The following is a 17,469-nucleotide window of genomic DNA, read 5'->3' as shown; positions in this document are numbered from 1 at the left end:
CAGTTCTGAATGGTACTGTAAACTGCATTTATTTTGATAGTGTTGCGTTATGATCACCCGTGAGAGGGATACGAATTAGTGTATCATCAGTAACGTTGGTGTAAATCATCCCTCTAGCATTGAGGAGATCAAAAAGGGGGTTAGTGTAGGTGTTGTAGATGGTGGCCGAGACACATGATCGCACGCCGAGCGGGCCAGGGATAGCATCAGCTGCAGATTCCCCTATGAACACATGTGTGGTACGACCACTAAGAAAGGATTTGATCCACAGGGTAGCTTCCGGGGAGAAATGTAATTGATGGCTGAGGTGTTGGCACAGGAAGTTATGATCGACCAGGTCGAAAGCCGCAGCGAGATCAAGCAAGAGGAGCATAGCTAGTTTACCAGAATCGCGGATGGAGTGCATTTGTATTGTTAAGTCCAGTAAGTCTGTTTCTGTACTGTGCTTGGGGTCAAAATCCAGATTGCCTTTTGCCGAAAAGATGGCAACTCTCCAAGAACTGCTGGACTTCAGTATAGACTAGGCGGTCCAGAATGTTTAATAAGAACGAGACTGTGGTAATGGGGCAGTAGTTGGTGGGGATTAAGGGGTCCAGGGAGTTGTTTTTATTTTTAACAGTCTGACCCAGGCAGGGAAAGAGGCGTTAGTAAACTCAGTGATGATGGGAGTGAGTGTAGGTGTACAGAACTTCACTTTGTGGGCTGGGCAAGAGTCGCTTTTGCAATTAGAGGGTTTGAGCATCCTGATAGAGGCTGCTACTTCCTCCTGGGTGACTTTGCTAAAAGTAAAAAGGGAGGTATTGGTGGTGAGGTCCCCAATAGAGGGGGGGGCATGTGGGTCAAGCAAAGGTACTTTGTTGCTGAGTAGAGCCGTTTTGGCTCTGATTTTAGTTAGTAGTGACTCAGTTTTATTAGTTGGGGTGTCTTGTATCGTGGTACACCAGACTTTATCTGTATGCATTCCAGCGATAGGCGGGATGGGACTTTCCCCGCTCTCTGAGAATTACAATAATTCCTTAGTGTTGGAGCCGGCACTAGCGATTCTATCGTTGTAACTATTAGATTTACAGGTGAAGACCGCTTTTTTATAGTTAAAGTACGCAGTGGCAAGAGTATGGCAGTTCCATAGGGAGGGGTGTTTTTTTGCATTGGTGTTCTTAAGCTCTTTTTTTACCTGCGTAGGAGGACCAATTCCTCGGAGAACCAGGAATTGTTGGCTTTGTAAGGTTTAGGAATTTTAGATTTGATCGAGCATGCCGGTCGAGTGCCTGGAGTAGGCAGACGTGATACTGATTGGCCAGGTCGTGAGCGAAGTGTTTGTTGGGATGGGGCATTGGTGCTGAGTGAGGTGAGGAGAGAAGGTTTTAGGTCTTCATTCTTCAGATTGAGTGTGTCGCAGACTTGATTTGTACTGAGTGGAATAGGAAGGATTTTGTGGAGCTTCGACAGGGATAGATTGAATAGGATGAAGAAGTGGTCGGAGCACAGCAGATTAATGGACGATATGTTGATGTTTGCGTTGTCCCTGAGTATCCAATCCAGGATATATCCTTTGGAATGGGTAGGGGCCGTTAAGAGGTGGGTGAAGCTACTGCTGCTGAGAGCAGCTGCATGCGCGGTTACTTTGAGGTCAGTAGTATCATCATATCCAAGGTTGTGGTCTCCTACGATGATGCATTTGGTGAGTGGTTTCATGATTGGTGTGATCTGGACCAAGATGTTGAGATCAGAGAGGCTGGGCCCATTTCGTTGCATGTAGATCAAGAGCCAATAAAATGTGGTTTGATTGTCAGTGGTCAACTTCAGGAGTAGCATTTCCTACTCTGAGGTGGATAGTAGTGGGTTGGTCCTGATTTATAAAGAGGATTTGGCTATGAGGGCTATGCCCTCTCCTATCCCATCTTGCTGGTCTGATCTGTACATCGCATAGTGAGGTGGGATGGCTTTGGAACTCAGGGGGCCGGAAGCATCATGGAGCCAAGACTCCGTGGTGGCTAGGACATTGAGGTGTAGCTCAAGGATGCGCCTAGAGATCTCACATTGATTAGTGCACATTTTCTGAGTTATTGCCTTACTAGTAGGTACTGCGATGCGCTGAGTCTTGCCGGGGAGCAGTAGAGGGGGAGGGTTGGCCCTTTATCTAGGGGTTCCATGGGTGGGGTGGCGGGTGGCGGTAGTGATGGTGAGCATTCTGGCGCAGAGTCTGTATAGTCTGGGTACATCCAGGAATGGTACCGTGTGAATGCTGGTGAAGTCGCAAGAGGAGGTTTGAGGGTACTGTATGACTCGAGCAATGGAGTGTATGTGGTAGGCAGTGCCCTGGTGGCATGTGGCACTGGGTAGTGTGGCGCCCCGGTTGGTTGGTGCTAATGCAGCCGGAGGTAGTGGGCATTGCATTAGGGATGGAATAGCTGCTGGTGTAGGCGGTATGGCATAGGGTATGCCACGACGTACTTCAGTGAGCAAAGAGCCCAGGTGTGACCTTGGGACAGGGGTGAGAGGATCTAGGGGGGGCTAGCTGGCAGCTGACTGGCACATGTGGGACTGCGGACTGTGAAGGGGTGCCAATCCATTCTAGTGCATGCAAAAAAGGACATGACGGTTGGAGGGGGCTGTTGAAGGAGGCAGGAGGAGCAGAATATATGGGGATATAATCACTGTGCTTCGCAGCGCCTCTTGCGAGAGCATTGCTTACACGTGGTTCCAGGCCCTGAGGGAAAACACTGAGCACATTGTATACATTAGAATGGTCAGACTTGCAGAGCACTGCAGCGCATATTACAGTGGCATTACAAGCGTGTGATTTCGGGCCGCGAGAGGAAGCAAGAGGCACATGAAATATATTATAATCCGCGTTACTGAGTACTGCAGTGCCTATTGCATAATCGTTCAATGCAGGTGATTTCGTTCCATGAGAAGAAGCAAAAGGCATATAATGTACATTAGGTTGATGAGCATTGCACAGCGCTGCAGCGCCTAGGACAAAGGTTTTACTTGGTAGTGGTTTCATCGGTGGGGCCAAAAGCATATTGCAAACATTGAGCGTGTCCGCATTGCCCTGCGAACACAATGACCGGACAGTGATTTCCCTACAAAGAGGTGTTTAGCTTTCGGACATGGGCCGTTAGCGGAGGCCAGACTCAAGGAGGTTGTAGAGGGATGTGTGCTGAAGACTGCCAGAGCACTATTCCACTGCAGGACAGGCAGGAAGGTGATGAAGGCGGGAGTGGGCTGTTGGAGGAGTCGCAGGACAATGGCAAGCACATGGAATGCCCTGCATAATTGGGGACGCAGGGTGGGTGTGAGGCGAGTATGTGTGGGAAGTTACTGCAACCAATGGGCACCAGAGAAACGCAGCCAGGCGTTCTGGAATGAGTGAATGAGGAGCTGGAACGCCTCTTACCTGAGATAGGGTACAGGTAGTCCTGATGCAAAGGTGGAGGTCTTGGAGCGAGTGTGGGGCTGGCAGCTTTGAACGGCATGATTGAACAACTGATATATATATATATATTTCTGAGGCTTGTGGAATCTGCTTAGATCACATGCTGTGCATAGGCCGACATCTAGTGGAAGCTGCGGAGTATTACAGTTTGTTTTTCGAAACTCGAAAATGGGCGTCGACACAGGCGTGCCAGTAATACTATCCCTAGTGTGACGTCCACTGTACCCAAGATCCCTCACGCGTCTAGGATCCTCAGATTGTTTTTTTCCGCCATACTGGTCGGAAGCATCTTGCGGAGTCCCTTGGCCTTAGCCATATTTTTGCTAATAATTGAAGTTAAAATTATTTATTTACATCCTTCCCCACCCCAACGTCGACCCTCGACACTCGACGACGGCTGGAGAAGACATTGACCGTCGGCTGCTGCACGACGGATCTGGGCCTCGGAAGGCCGCTGGCCTCAGCCCGGGCCTAGTAGGCCGCTGGCCTCGGCCCTGCAAGTAGGGAGAGTGGGGGGTGGTACATACTCTTCACTCTTGGTATATAGGTACACCTTATATATTCCTTCACTTACCAGCCCGCTGCCTCAAGGTGCGTATGGAGGGTACCCCTTTCCAATTCTGCCCCAAGTGCAACCGCAAATACCCTTGGGTCGACAGGCATGCCACGTGCAATCTCTGCTTGCCGAGGGACCACCCCGAAGCGAACTGCAGAGCGTGTAGTAGGTTTAAGCCTAAGACACTTAAGGACCGTTCGACAAAGCGTTGGGCCCACCACGCCAGGCAGGCGGCCATGGCAGCGGAGGGCACCTTCAGCGATGGCAGCGACGCCGTACTTTCGGACGGCGAGGGCATTACGGCGTCGAAAGACTGCCAAGCGCAGGTCCCCGACCTCGGAAGGTTGTCCGGCAGGGCGGCTATGGGGAAGACCCCCGGCGACGCAAGCTCTACACACCCTACACACACAAAGCACACTAAGTCCAACCGAACCTCGACGACGTCGACTTCTCGGAAAGAGGCACAGATAGAACGGTCCGACTCAGTGTCCTCTGGGCGCTCTCGATCGAGATCGCCTCATGACGCAAGGCAATCATCCACTCTTGCCAAGAGTGCCTCGCTCCCTAGATTAACGGAAGTTCGATCGTCGGAAGACGACTTCCACCCCCAGGCCGCGCTCCAGGAGACCGAGGCCGCAGTTAACAACAGCGAGGCCCCACGCTCGAAACACACAGATACCTCTCTCGACGCCAGGCGTCGAAAGTCTCTGGGGCCTCCAAGGGGCAGGGAAAACATTTTTCCACGCACGGGGAGGGGGGAAAACAGCGGAAAGCACAGCCTTCCACTCCTAGGCAGACAGACAAACACAAATCTACTGGGACATCAACATCCAGCAAGGGTACCCTTGTTAAGTCCTCTAAGTTGCCTACTAAAGTCATACCCTGTTCCAAAGAATGGTCCAGTGAAGACATAGACAGGGTCATGTCAAGGATGTCTTCCTTAGCTGATTTTTATGACAAAAACCCAGAACATTTCCTTTCGTATGACCCTCAAGGGGCCACACCCTCAGGCTCCTCTGATCCTATCCCCCTAAGTAAAAAGGCCCGGTTCGAAAGACCTGAACCCTTAGAGGTGCAGCATTATTCTACTCCATACTCTACTCCACACCCTAGATACCAAGGACAGCCTTTCCCTGAAAGGGACCAGGAGTTTGAAATCATGGAGGAACAAACCGGGACTGAATACTATGCGGATGATGAGGACCTGGAGGAGATAGAAGATGAGCAGGAAATTTACAGAGTAGATTCCCCGGTAGAGAGCGAAGCCCCAGTTACCGACTCGCCAGTTGATAACCAGCCCCTCCTTAATGAAGTTCTCGCTCGCGCAGCAGAACACTTTCACATCGACACCCACGGTGTACAGGAGGAAAGGGACTTCGCAGAAGAGTTGGTGGGAGAGAGGAGGCCGGTCGCTCAGACCATCCCTATCCTTAAATCCATCCAACGTAGAATAGACCCATCCCTGGTGAATCCTAACCTCACCAGAGCCGTCAACCCCAGAGTTGAAAAACTTTTTAGGGCAGCCCAGTCTGACCCTCTTTATATAAGAGGACATCTTAAACCAGACTCCCTAGTGGTTACCAACACTCGGAAGAGGGCTGGGACACCCTTATCGTCGTCAGAAGCTCCTCCCGACAAGGAGAGCAAAAAACTGTACGGGTTTGGCAGGAAGGTAGCCTCAACGTCCGCCTACCAAGCAAGGATTGCAAATTCCACCACCCTGTTGGCAAGTTACAACTGCCATCAATGGGAAGAGGTCGCGGCGCTCATAGCCTCTGCTCCTGAACCGTTAAAGGGCCACTTGGCTCGGATCTCGGCAGAAGGGAGAGCCGTGTCTGGTTGCATATTAAAAGCAACTTTCGACGCCGCGGACAACGCAGGAAGATTGATAGCAGAAGGTACTGTTATCAAGAGACATGCGTGGTTACGGCAGTCGGGGTTCAAAACAGAAACCCAGGCTTCATTAATAGACAAGCCGGTGGAACCCGATCTATTGTTTGGGAAAGCGGTCGAAGACGCACTTAAAAATGCCAAGGACGAATACAAGACTCAAATCCCTTGGCCAGCTTACCAACAAACCCCCTAACCAGAGGGGGAACAGTAATTTTCGTCACCCACGCGGCCAAAATTCACAAAGAGGCAACTATGCCCAAGGACAGGGTACACAATGGAACAACAACCAGCAGTCTACCCAGAGTTACGGCAGGGGTAACAAGAGAGGTCGTGGAAGAGGCAGAGGCAGTCCCAACAAGGGAGGTGGCACGCCTCCACCAAAGCAGTGACGCTCAGTTCAGGGTCCCTTCTCACGCAACCCCAGTAGGGGGACGCATTTCCAACTTCACCCAGGCTTGGGAAGGGATCACCTCAGACAGATGGGTGCTGTCAACAGTGTCCACAGGATATTGTATAGAATTACTGCAGCGTCCCCGGAACCACCCTCCACGACAAAGAATACACTCCTTAGAACATCAGAAGATCCTTCTCGAGGAGATCGCCATTCTGCTAGAAAAGGACGCGATAGAACTCGTCCCAGGACACCAGGTAAACAAGGGTATCTATTCAACTTACTTCCTTGTGCCAAAAAAAGATTTAACAATGCGCCCAGTATTGGACTTACGGCCTGCCAACAAGTATGTCAAGCCCCAAAAATTCCGTATGACCACGCTACAAGAGGTAATCCCCCTCCTAAAAAAGGGGGATTACATGGCAACCTTGGATATGAAAGATGCTTATTTTCATATTTCCATGCTCCCAGCGCACAGAAAATACTTGCGCTTCAAGGTGGACAGCCGCCACTACCAATTCAAGGTACTGCCCTTCGGGATAGCTTCAGCACCAAGGGTATTCACCAAGGTACTGGCGGTGGCAGCTGCACACCTACGCAGGGAGGCAATCCCAGTGTACCCTTATCTGGGCGACTGGCTCATAACGGGGGAAACCCCAGGAATTTGCAGGTCAAACATTCAGAGGACTATCGACCTCCTCCACGAATTAGGCTTCTCTATCAACGAGAAGAAGTCAAGTCTGGTGCCAAGCACCTCAAAACAGTTCCTAGGAGCAATCCTAGATACTCAGAAAGGGTTGACCTTCCCTTCGGAAGAGAGAATTCAGAATATACTACTGCAAATCCCACATTATCAGTCAGGTCAACAAATAACGGTACGCAAAGCAATGCGGTTACTGGGCATGATGGCGTCATGCATTTACCTGGTCCCCCACGCGCGTCTGCGCATGCGTCCCATGCAGGAATGGTTGGCGAAACAGTGGTCTCAGGCAAGTGGTCAGTGGGACGATCTAGTGGTCGTTTCGCCAACACTCGTACAGAGCTTACACTGGTGGACAAGAGAGAATCTCGCAAAGGGAAAACCCTTTTACGATCCCGAAGTACAGGCAGTGGTGACTACAGATGCATGCCTGACTGGGTGGGGAGCTCACCATCTCCACCACACAGCTCAGGGTCTCTGGTCTCACTCAGTAGCCAAGAACCACATCAACCTGCTAGAGCTTCTGGCAGTATTCCGAGCGCTACGGGCGTTCGAGCCCCATCTGCTAAACTTGTCGGTGCAGATCCAGACGGACAGCACGACAGCCATGTTCTATCTGAACAAACAAGGAGGGACTCGTTCGCCAAATCTGTCCAAGCTTGCCCAGAAAATCTGGATATGGGCACTCAAACGGAACATCTTCCTGTCATCACAACATGTTCCAGGGGAGCTCAATTCCCTAGCGGATGCCCTAAGCAGAGACTCCCTCCCAGAAGAACACTAATGGGTCCTTCACAGAGATATCGTAGAAGATCTCTTCTCTCAGTGGGGTTTCCCCACTATAGACCTATTCGCCACAAGCGAAAACAAACAATGCCCAAGATTTGCATCCAGGTTCCCCCAGCCAGACTCCCAAGGGAACGCCCTGTGGATGAACTGGTCAGGGATGTTTGCGTACGCTTTTCCACCAACTCCTCTCATCAGGAAGGTGGTGTACAAGATGAACAAGGAATCGATGACGCTCATCCTAGTTGCTCCCATGTGGGCGAGACAACCATGGTTTCCACACCTACGCAGGATGGCAGTGTGCAAACCCATCAAACTCCCAGCCTGGTACAACCTACTGTCCCAGCAGCAAGGTCAAACAGTGCACCAGGAACCCAACTCAATGAACCTGGCAGCATGGCTCCTGAGGTCATAGAGTTTGGGCATCTCAAATTACCACAGAGGTGTATGGACATCCTAAAAGAATCCAGGAAACCAAACACAAGGCACTGTTACTTTGACAAGTGGAAGAGATTTGTTATTTGGTGCCAGAATAAACAAATCAACCCAGTTAATTGCACTCCTTCCAACGTTGTAACATACATGCTCCACCTGCTGGACGCAGGTTTGGTATTTAACTCTCTGAAGGTACACCTGGCAGCCCTCTCGGCTTACACCACATCCCATAACAAAGTATCGTGGTGGAAAGTACCAGTAGTTAAAGCCTTCATGGAAGGAGTAAAGAGACTTCACCCTCCTATTTCGAACCCACCGCCAGGATGGGACCTCAATGTGGTGCTAGCTAAGCTCATGGGCCCCCCTTTCGAACCCATGCATAAAAGTAGTCTTAAACACCTGACTTATAAAACGGCCTTCTTAGTAGCCATTACCTCTATAAGAAGGGTCAGTGAAATTCAGGCTCTGTCGGTGCAGGATCCTTTCTTTACTATCCACAAAGACAAACTGGTTTTACGCACACACCCTAGGTTCTCACCTAAATTTATATCTAAGTTCCATGTAAACCAGTCCATCGAGCTTCCGGCTTTCTTCCAGAACCCGCAAAGCTCAGCTGAGGTGAAACTACACACCCTTGATGTGCGTAGGGCGGTCCTATACTATGTCAATAAAACCAGACCGCTAAGGAAAACAGATCAACTGTTTGTCTCCGTAGCTACAGGCAGAGAGGGGGATCGCGTCTCTAAAGGCGCGATCTCGAAGTGGATTATCAACTGTATACAGCTGTGTTACTCTCTTTCTGAAAAAACTCTGCCTTTTACGCCAAGGGCCCATTCTACTAGAGGCATTGGGGCCACTCTGGCTTTCATTGCAAATGTTCCCCTCGACACCATTTGCAAAGCAGCTACTTGGAGCTCTATTCACACTTTTACTCAGCATTACTGCATTGACACTCATTCCAAGACAGATACACAAGTGGGACAAGCGGTTCTAAGACACCTGTTTGCTCATGACCCTTCTCACATCCCACCTCCTTCTTCTGGTACTGCTCGCTAATCTATGCACAGCATGTGATCTAAGCAGATTCCACAAGCCTCAGAAGGGATACATTACTCACCGTAATCGTATTTCTGATGCTTGTATCTGCTTAGATTCACATGCGACCCACCCTTCCTCCCCTCCGAGAGAAGGCGCATGATTGCTTGTAGTCTTACCTTTCTGTCTATCTGCTTGGATTATCTGTACTCGCGCTACTCCTCATGCTTCCTCATGTCAGAAAAAATACAATCTGAGGATCCTAGACGCGTGAGGGATGTTGGGTACAGTGGACGTCACACTAGGGATAGTATTACTGGCACGCCTGTGTCGACGCCCATTTTCGAGTTTCGAAAAACAAACTGTAATACTCCGCAGCTTCCGCTAGATGTCGGCCTATGCACAGCATGTGAATCTAAGCAGATACAAGCATCAGAAATACGATTACGGTGAGTAATGTATCCCATATACATATACATATACATATACATATAGAGAGAGAGAGAGAGAGAGAGAACGAACACAATAGAGGACATTAAAAAAACCAAGCCCCCACCACTCTAGTGGCCATCAAGGGAGTGCACAACATGGGTGGGCTGGCGCAAACACTGGGCGTCAGTTGGACGATGTCCCTGGAAGCTGGAAATGCAGGTAGGACGTTACAACACTTGAGAGGTCCCAGCACTTTCCCATGACCTTTGAATGCGAGGAAGTGGCCATCTTTGGCCACTCAGTATGTCTCCTCCGGGACCTGGGGGCTCTAGTCGGCCTGAAACCAGTGCCCCATCCCTGCCAGGACCCTGAAGACTCTGAGCTGAACTGTCCTAAGAATCTTCACCATAGAACCCCGGGCAAGTTCTCTGGTTCAGTCTTCCCTCACCTGAGAAGCTCCCGAGGCCATGCTACCTCCAGTCCTGTGACGGCACCGCCAGATTATTCTTCCCGATACTTCTTCCATGGCTGGTCCTTCTCCGGTTTCTTGTTTCCAGCTTTTCTTCATCATCTGCTCTTCTATGTGTATTTGCCAAGTCAAACGCATCTTCAGAAGCTGGACCATGTGCTCGAGGAGGACCTGTAAGCCCTGTATCACCAACAAGCGAACTACAGCTACCTCTCCTGTCTTCTCCTCTGACTCTGACCCCTGACCTGTGAATCTTCACATCTTGAATAACTGTTCTTCCCAATGTCCTGGGGATCCCATATACATAGGTGCGCCATCATTGGAGTCCTCGATGGTAGATGAACAATGTGCAGTCGCACCTGGAAACCAAGAGCCGCATCCTACAGAACTGCTTACTTTACCCCAGGGTATTGTTTACCTGATCCTCCGGCACTGCTGGTGGGTATGTTCTTCATTTCATCTTCATACTTGGCCTGCTTCTCCCTCTCGCCTGGCTCATGAGGACCTATCTACAATGGAACTCTCGGAACTGCTTCAAAGTGTTACTTGTTGCGCCCTTTTCTCTCTGTCGTATGGAGTTTTATTGGCCTGTTAGCGCATTGTTTTATCTTTGCCTTTTCTTCATGTAAACATTATATTTTTTGTACGAATATTGCGTAGAACCACTCTTATTTGGTAATGACAAAAAGCACGTACTGTGCCTATGAGCGAGGACATGATATACTCCTGTTTATGAAAGTAACGCTAGAAGGCCTGTCTTTCCCTTTAACTCAAGGTGGTCCCTGCTTATATTAATAACTAAGGTGCTCGTTTGTTTGAATAAACTTTGCATTGTAATGATTTTCTCTTGATTCACAATCTTTGTATAGGTTTGCCTTCAAAGCTAACTCTGTTTCATATCTTCTACTGTGACGAGTTAGTTGTACGTTATACTGATCTTCTGAAATCTCCCTGCACCTCCCATTCTCCCGGTTACCTTCTTTCTTGAAGGGGAACGTTGTTGGAGGGTTTTGGTCTGAGTCACTCATTCGCTATCTGTATCGTGGACGCCATTTTCTCCTCAGCATTCCCGTCGTAAGTTTCTCCCTTCTTCTCTCGGTGTCCCTTTGCTCGTCTGCACTCACAAATACCTTATGATCTCCTGTTGTTGGCGGTCTCAGCGACGTTCTTTTGACTGTTGGCCCAACACAAATGCATCGCTATGGTCTCATCACCCCCTCTGCTCGGGCTTGAGTCTCCACCCTGTCGACTTCTCGCGTCTCAGGACTGCCGTAACTTTGGCGTCCCGTGTAGCAGCCATAAGCGAATTTAAAACTTGTGGGTGTCCTGATTTTGGTTCTTGTCCGATGTTGAGCAACTTAGGACTTCCCACAGTCTGCATCTCCGATCCTCTCTCTTTTTCCTGGCTTCTCTCTCTTCCCTGTTTGGAGGCACACATTTTAACATACTCCTTCCCATAAGGTGGATGTCTGGATTTAAAGGGAAACAACTTTTTCTCACAAGATACTGATATCCCTCAGACGTTTCTTCGTCTGTCTTGACAGTTAATATTTTCTTGTGTTTTAAAACATCCCATGTAGGCCATGGTACGTCCAGCTGGTAGGAGTTTCTCCTGGGAATGGGAGTCTGTCCGTTGAGGGGGAGTCACTCCCAGGTAGGTCCCACTTACCTCCACCTCTAGTGAGGGTATTGCGGAGCGGTTTCATCTCCCTGGCCTCACAGGGCATTCTAGCACTCACCATCCCGTCACGATGCATGGCATTCTAGCGATCACCATGCCATCACAATTCAAACAATAGTGGCCCGCTTAGAGCTAATTCATACCACGGTCTTGTTCGTTTACAAACTACTTCTGGTAGTGAAAGATCCTCCAAAGAATAACTGTGATTTCTTGCTGCTACTTATACGTGAGCATATTGCTGGTCCTTTCTTACAATGCCCTGGAAAAGGACCTGCCCAAAGATGCCAGTCTATGAACCATAAAAGTACACCTGGAAATGAGTGGTACTGAGAGTGGAGTATTGGATCAAAGAAATGTCCAATTTAACTACTAAGGAGAGGTTGATTTACCCGTTCAGAGACTTGGTTCTTCTACAATGAACTTTATATGTGACATGTAATTTCTTCAAATGTTTGGAGGGGGCGTGAATGTTTTCCATTCATCTGTTTCTTTTTGAGATTTATTCTTCAGATTTCTTTGATAATCCATGTTTGATTTGTTATATGTTGTAACGTTTTCTGTAGCCAAAGGTTCGAAAATGAGGGGAGCTATTTAGTTGCAATGTCGCAAATAGACTGTAATAAGGACATTATTGCAAGGTTTTTATACGGATATTGCAGGCGGCCGTGTAGGTGGCCGTGTATTATAAGGACATAATTTCCAGGCTTTTATATGGGTATTGCAATTCAATGAAAACTTAACCGTGAAATAATAACAAGGAAAGAACAGGTTACCAAATAGTTAATTTAGTTTTCCCTAAACGACAGAATTTAGTCTGTTATTTTTTCAGAAATTGTTTGTTGGCCATATTGATGTAACATATCACATTCTTAACTGATGAGTAAGAGTTGGGCATTTGTGATTCAGAAGGAGCCATTTATTCAAGCCCCTTGCTTTCACACACACATGTCCAGCCAAGAGAGAATATATTTCAGGACGGCCTTTAAAGATTCTAACTTGTTAACTATTTGCTCTTTTTTATGTACAGCTTTATCACAGCATATTTCTGATACTGTAGTTTATTACCTATTAAATTAGCTGAATCATGTTTTTTGCCAAATCAAATATTCTTGCTCTTTTTCCAATAGGAAGTGGACCTGTGAACAAATTCAAGAAACTAAAAATGTACGAATGTACTGACAAATTACACCCAACAAAGCCAGTCTCAAGGGAAGTCAGAAAGAAGATTGCTAAGGCTAAAGGGCAAGGAAGAACCTGCATGAGGAAGAATAGGATGCAAGGCAAGCAAAAGGAGGCTGGCAGTCACAAAAGCCTAGAAGAACCCACTCAACATGAAAGAGGCGACCACTCCATGGCACAACTGAAAATACAAACAGGGGAGACAACCTATACCTTTACTGAATATGGAAAGAGCTTTCGAAAGGACACTGCAAGTAACCTAGAGGAGGAACTGCATACGTGTTGTGATTGTGGGAAAAGCTTTAGCACATTGCAGCTGCTTACCCGGCACAAAGGAGTACACACTGGGAAGAAAGTGTATGTTTGTGATGAATGTGGAATGAGTTTTAACCAGTCGGCCAATATGGTCAAACACAAGCGCATACACATAGGTGCTAAACCGTTTACATGTAGTGAATGTGGGAAGAACTTCCGTGAGTCGTCCTACCTGAAAATGCATCAGCGCATACACACAGGAGAGAAACTGTATGCATGTGATGAATGTGGGAAGAGATTCACTGACCCAGGAACCCTGACTAAACACCAGCGAACTCACACTGGTGAGAAACCATATACATGCACAGAATGTGGAAAAAGTTTCACCATCTCCACAAATCTGCGCACACATCAACGAACACACACAGGTGAAAAACCTTATGTGTGTAATGAATGTGGTAAAAGATTTAATGCCCCGCATCATTTAAAATGTCACATGCGGAAGCATACCGGAGAGAGACCATTTACATGTGCTGAATGTGGGAAAAGTTTCACTGACTCCTCAACCATGTACAAACACCAACGAATACACACTGGAGAAAAACCATACAAATGTGAGGAATGTGGAATGAGCTTCAATCAGTCTTCCAACCTGGTAACTCACCAGCGAACACACACAGGCGTGAAACCGTTCAGCTGTCATGAATGTGGGTTACATTTTACACAGTCTTCTGTCCTCCTCAATCACCAACAAACTCACAAAGGCTCCAAACCATACAAATGTAGTGAGTGTGGGAAGAGTTTCAATTACTCCTCGCGCATGATGATACATCAAAGAATACACACTGGGGAGAAACCATACGAATGCACAGAATGTGGTAAAGGCTTCAGTTGTGATTCTAGTCTTGTCAAACATGTGAGAACACACACCGGGGAGAAGCCTTACACTTGTTCCGAATGTGACAAGAGTTTCAGCTGCTCCTCAAACCTGTACACCCATCAACGAAGAGTACACAAGAGTGAAAGCAGTAGTGAAAGTGAGGAGAGAGCAACACCCTCACCCTGAAACCTTGTGAGAGGGAGCTCTATGAGCTAAAATAAATTTATAAGGATTGGACCATGAACTTGTGCTGGTCACATGATGCACTGAATAAGTGGCTGCTCATCTCTAATCTCTGCACTACCACACTGGTGTATGTCTTAACAGAAATAACACGTTTAACATACACCATGGGCAGAATTCTTCAGAAAATCTGGAGAAATGGTTAAGAAAAGTACTAAATTCAATTGAACTCTTTGCACACGGGACTAACTCCGGAACCCTACCATTGGAGGAAGAGGTGTTGACGCCATTTTCTTTCTTTCCATTTACTCTGATGAAAACACTTGTAAATATGCCGGTAAGCATGTATTCCTGATCATGCCTATGCGTATTGGGGAAACCCTAGGCCTCGTTGCTGCGAAAACTTGCAAGTGTGTCATTCTTTCTGTGTTTCCTTATTTTTGAGTCCCTAACTTACATTGGGCATCTAGATTAGATCTGCACAAATAGGGTTAAGTGCCCCCTGCCAGGATCCATGTAAACTTGCAGGTTTTAATGTCACCCTGGTGACCTTTGCTTTTATCATTTGGAGGTTAATAAAAGGAGTACCAGTGAATTGGATAATACCGGATATTTTAATGGCAAGACCGAGTTGGTTGTGTGGTGTCTGCCATGTCAATGGCCCATATTACATGGAAAATAGTAATCAATCTACCAATATCATACATAGTTTTGAGACTTCTCAAACCCTTGAACTCCAGTGGCCAGGGAAACCTGGTTGGGAGCTACCCCAAATGTTAAAATGCAATGAAAGTGGTCATTATGAATCTGCCAGAAACAAGCACAGATGACATGCCTGTGGAAATAGTTTAAGAAGACAACTCTCCCACCTCCAAAAAGGCATCTGCTCTAGTAGTTCCTGCAGTGTACGCTTGAGTGTTTACTCATGGGAAGCATATGACATTTGTAGATCTGCCTACCAACTATGTGTGGGGTCTAAATCTGAGGCTCTTCAGTTTGTGTATTGCAGAGAGTTGAGCTGTATTCCTCTGTGGCTGGTTAACCGAGCGTCTGTGCCATTTATGCTCGTGCGTTTCACCAACCACTTCTAATGACCTGTGTATGGCAGTGCCCCGTGTAAGGACCTGGCTACATGCATGAGACTGGCAGTGAAGGGGGTGGAGGCAACATCTGGTTCTCAATGATATTCACTCCTTTCTGCTGCTCGGATAGGAGAGTCATGTTCCCACTTTTCACAGATACTGCATTTACATGTGTTATGGCGTCTGATTTTAATGAGAATAGTTTTTTATTTTGAATATCCTGGGAGGTAAAGTGTAGTAGTGCTCCTACTATTGTACATATTTATTGTGTGTTTTATAAAATGCTCTTTAATAGGAAATCTCAAGAAAGAATCAATCTTTTGAAATCTCTCTGATTCTATTTAATGATAAATTAAAACCAATGTCTTTCACACATGTCTGTTTAGTTCTTAGAGGTGAATATTTGTGTTGTTGACTACTGGCCCCTGATGTGTGAATGTGTGTGTTATGCAGAGGGATGTCTAGTAATGTCAGAGATATATTATCGGCCCCTTTGCTCCTTGACACTGTTCCAAGTACAGCCCCTTCCTATTGAGAGGCTCCTGCCAGCTACATTAACAGTTGCTATGGAAGCACTTTCCAAAACCAAAAACCAAAAAATTCCTACCTGTGGGCGGATTTAGATAATGCATTGAGACGTAAACACTATGCTTGCATAGCCGTCATTGGGTCCCTCTTGCCTTGCATAGAAGTCATTAGGGTCCTCTTGCCTTGCATAGCAGTCATTAGGGCCCTCTTGCCTTGCATAGCGGTCATTAGGGCCCTCTTGCCCTGCACAGCAGTCATTAGGGCCCTCTTGCCTTGTACCACGGTCATAAGGGCCCTCTTGCCTTGCATAGCGTTCATTAGGGCCCTCTTGCCTTGCACAGCAGTCATTGGGGCCCTTTTGCCTTGTACCACGGTCATTAGGGCCCTCTTGCCTTGCAGAGCGTTCATTAGGGCCCTCTTGCCTTGCACAGCACTCATTGGGGCCTTCTTGCCTTGCACAGCACTCATTGGGGCCCTCTTGCCTTGCACCACGGTCATTGGGGCCCTCTTGCCTTGCACCGCGGTCATTAGGGCCCTCTTGCCTTGCACCGCGGTCATTAGGGCCCTCTTGCCTTGCATAGCGGTCATTAGGTCCCTCTTGCCTTGCCTAGCAGTCATTAGGGCCCTCTTGCCTTACATAGAAGTCATTAATGCCCTCTTGCCTTGCACAGCAGTCATTAGGGTCTTCAGTCCAATTTTGCCAGGAACCACACCACCCAAATGGATGTATCCCATGTCTCAAATTACCACAGCCTCTGCCTGCAATTTCTCTTTCATCGCTGCTGCCTTCGATATGATCACCACAGAAAAACTCCAAGCGGTCTGTATGGCTTGGTCATGTTTAGTGTTTCTCGCACCTGGTTCTCTTCTCACACCAGCAAAAGATCAGTGATATTATTCTGATGGCTTAAACCCTAAGTACATGCCTGTTGTAATCCATTTAGCTTCTGTTTGCTTTTGGCATAATGCCATTGAAAGGAGATGGTCCTGGTAGGAAAGGCCCTCCTTAAACAACCTCAGGTGACAGTCCAGAGGTAAGCAGACAACCTTCCAGCTATACAGTAACTTACTTCATATCACACACAGGGTTCCCGATGGACTAAAGCTCCACTTGCGAGAGCAGACAAAGTGAAACCAAATCTTTAAGGTGCTTATAAAACATGTTATTTATTGACTAGCCAAAGATTGATGCTGAGTTTGAAGCAGTCAAGCAACACAGACATGAAAAGTAGCCAGCAGACCAAAGCTACTCTCTATGACCATCCCAACGTTTTGAAAGTTCAGGGAAGCACAAAGGAGGTAACGGGAAGCAGGTAGCCAACAGTGAAGCCTAGTTAAGAAAATGCAACTATAAAGATCACAATTCTAGAAAGTCCCTTTTATTTTATAGCGGACCCCCTTTACCCTCACGCAAGCTCAAACATTGAGTTACATTGCATCTAAAGCCAAACCATCTCAGTCAAACTAACTCCCAGGTTGATGGAACCCACTCCATTATAAAGCCCAGGTCTTGCTTCATGTAGCCAATCACAGTCATCCTGG

At 47.6% G+C, this 17,469-nt stretch overlaps 1 protein-coding gene across 4 annotated transcripts in view; it reads left to right on the top strand.

Annotated features, from left to right (window-relative positions):
• Nucleotides 1–15,774, top strand: part of LOC138511150 (zinc finger protein with KRAB and SCAN domains 7-like) — a 296,010-nt gene extending 280,236 nt beyond the window's left edge. For all 4 annotated transcript variants that reach the window (XM_069626650.1, XM_069626652.1, XM_069626649.1 and 1 more), the window contains one exon: nucleotides 12,948–15,774. In XM_069626650.1, coding sequence (XP_069482751.1) covers nucleotides 12,948–14,320 — 1,373 coding nt within the window. In that variant the 3' untranslated portion in view covers nucleotides 14,321–15,774. The remainder of the gene's footprint in view (nucleotides 1–12,947) is intronic.
• Nucleotides 15,775–17,469: the final 1,695 nt, after the last annotated feature.

This window comes from Ambystoma mexicanum, chromosome 6p, assembly GCF_040938575.1.
Source record: "Ambystoma mexicanum isolate Mex_15411 chromosome 6p, UKY_AmexF1_1, whole genome shotgun sequence".
Classification (NCBI taxonomy): Eukaryota; Metazoa; Chordata; class Amphibia; order Caudata; family Ambystomatidae; genus Ambystoma; species Ambystoma mexicanum.
Note: the sequence above shows the minus strand (reverse complement) of the source record. Positions and strands in the feature narration are given on the sequence as shown.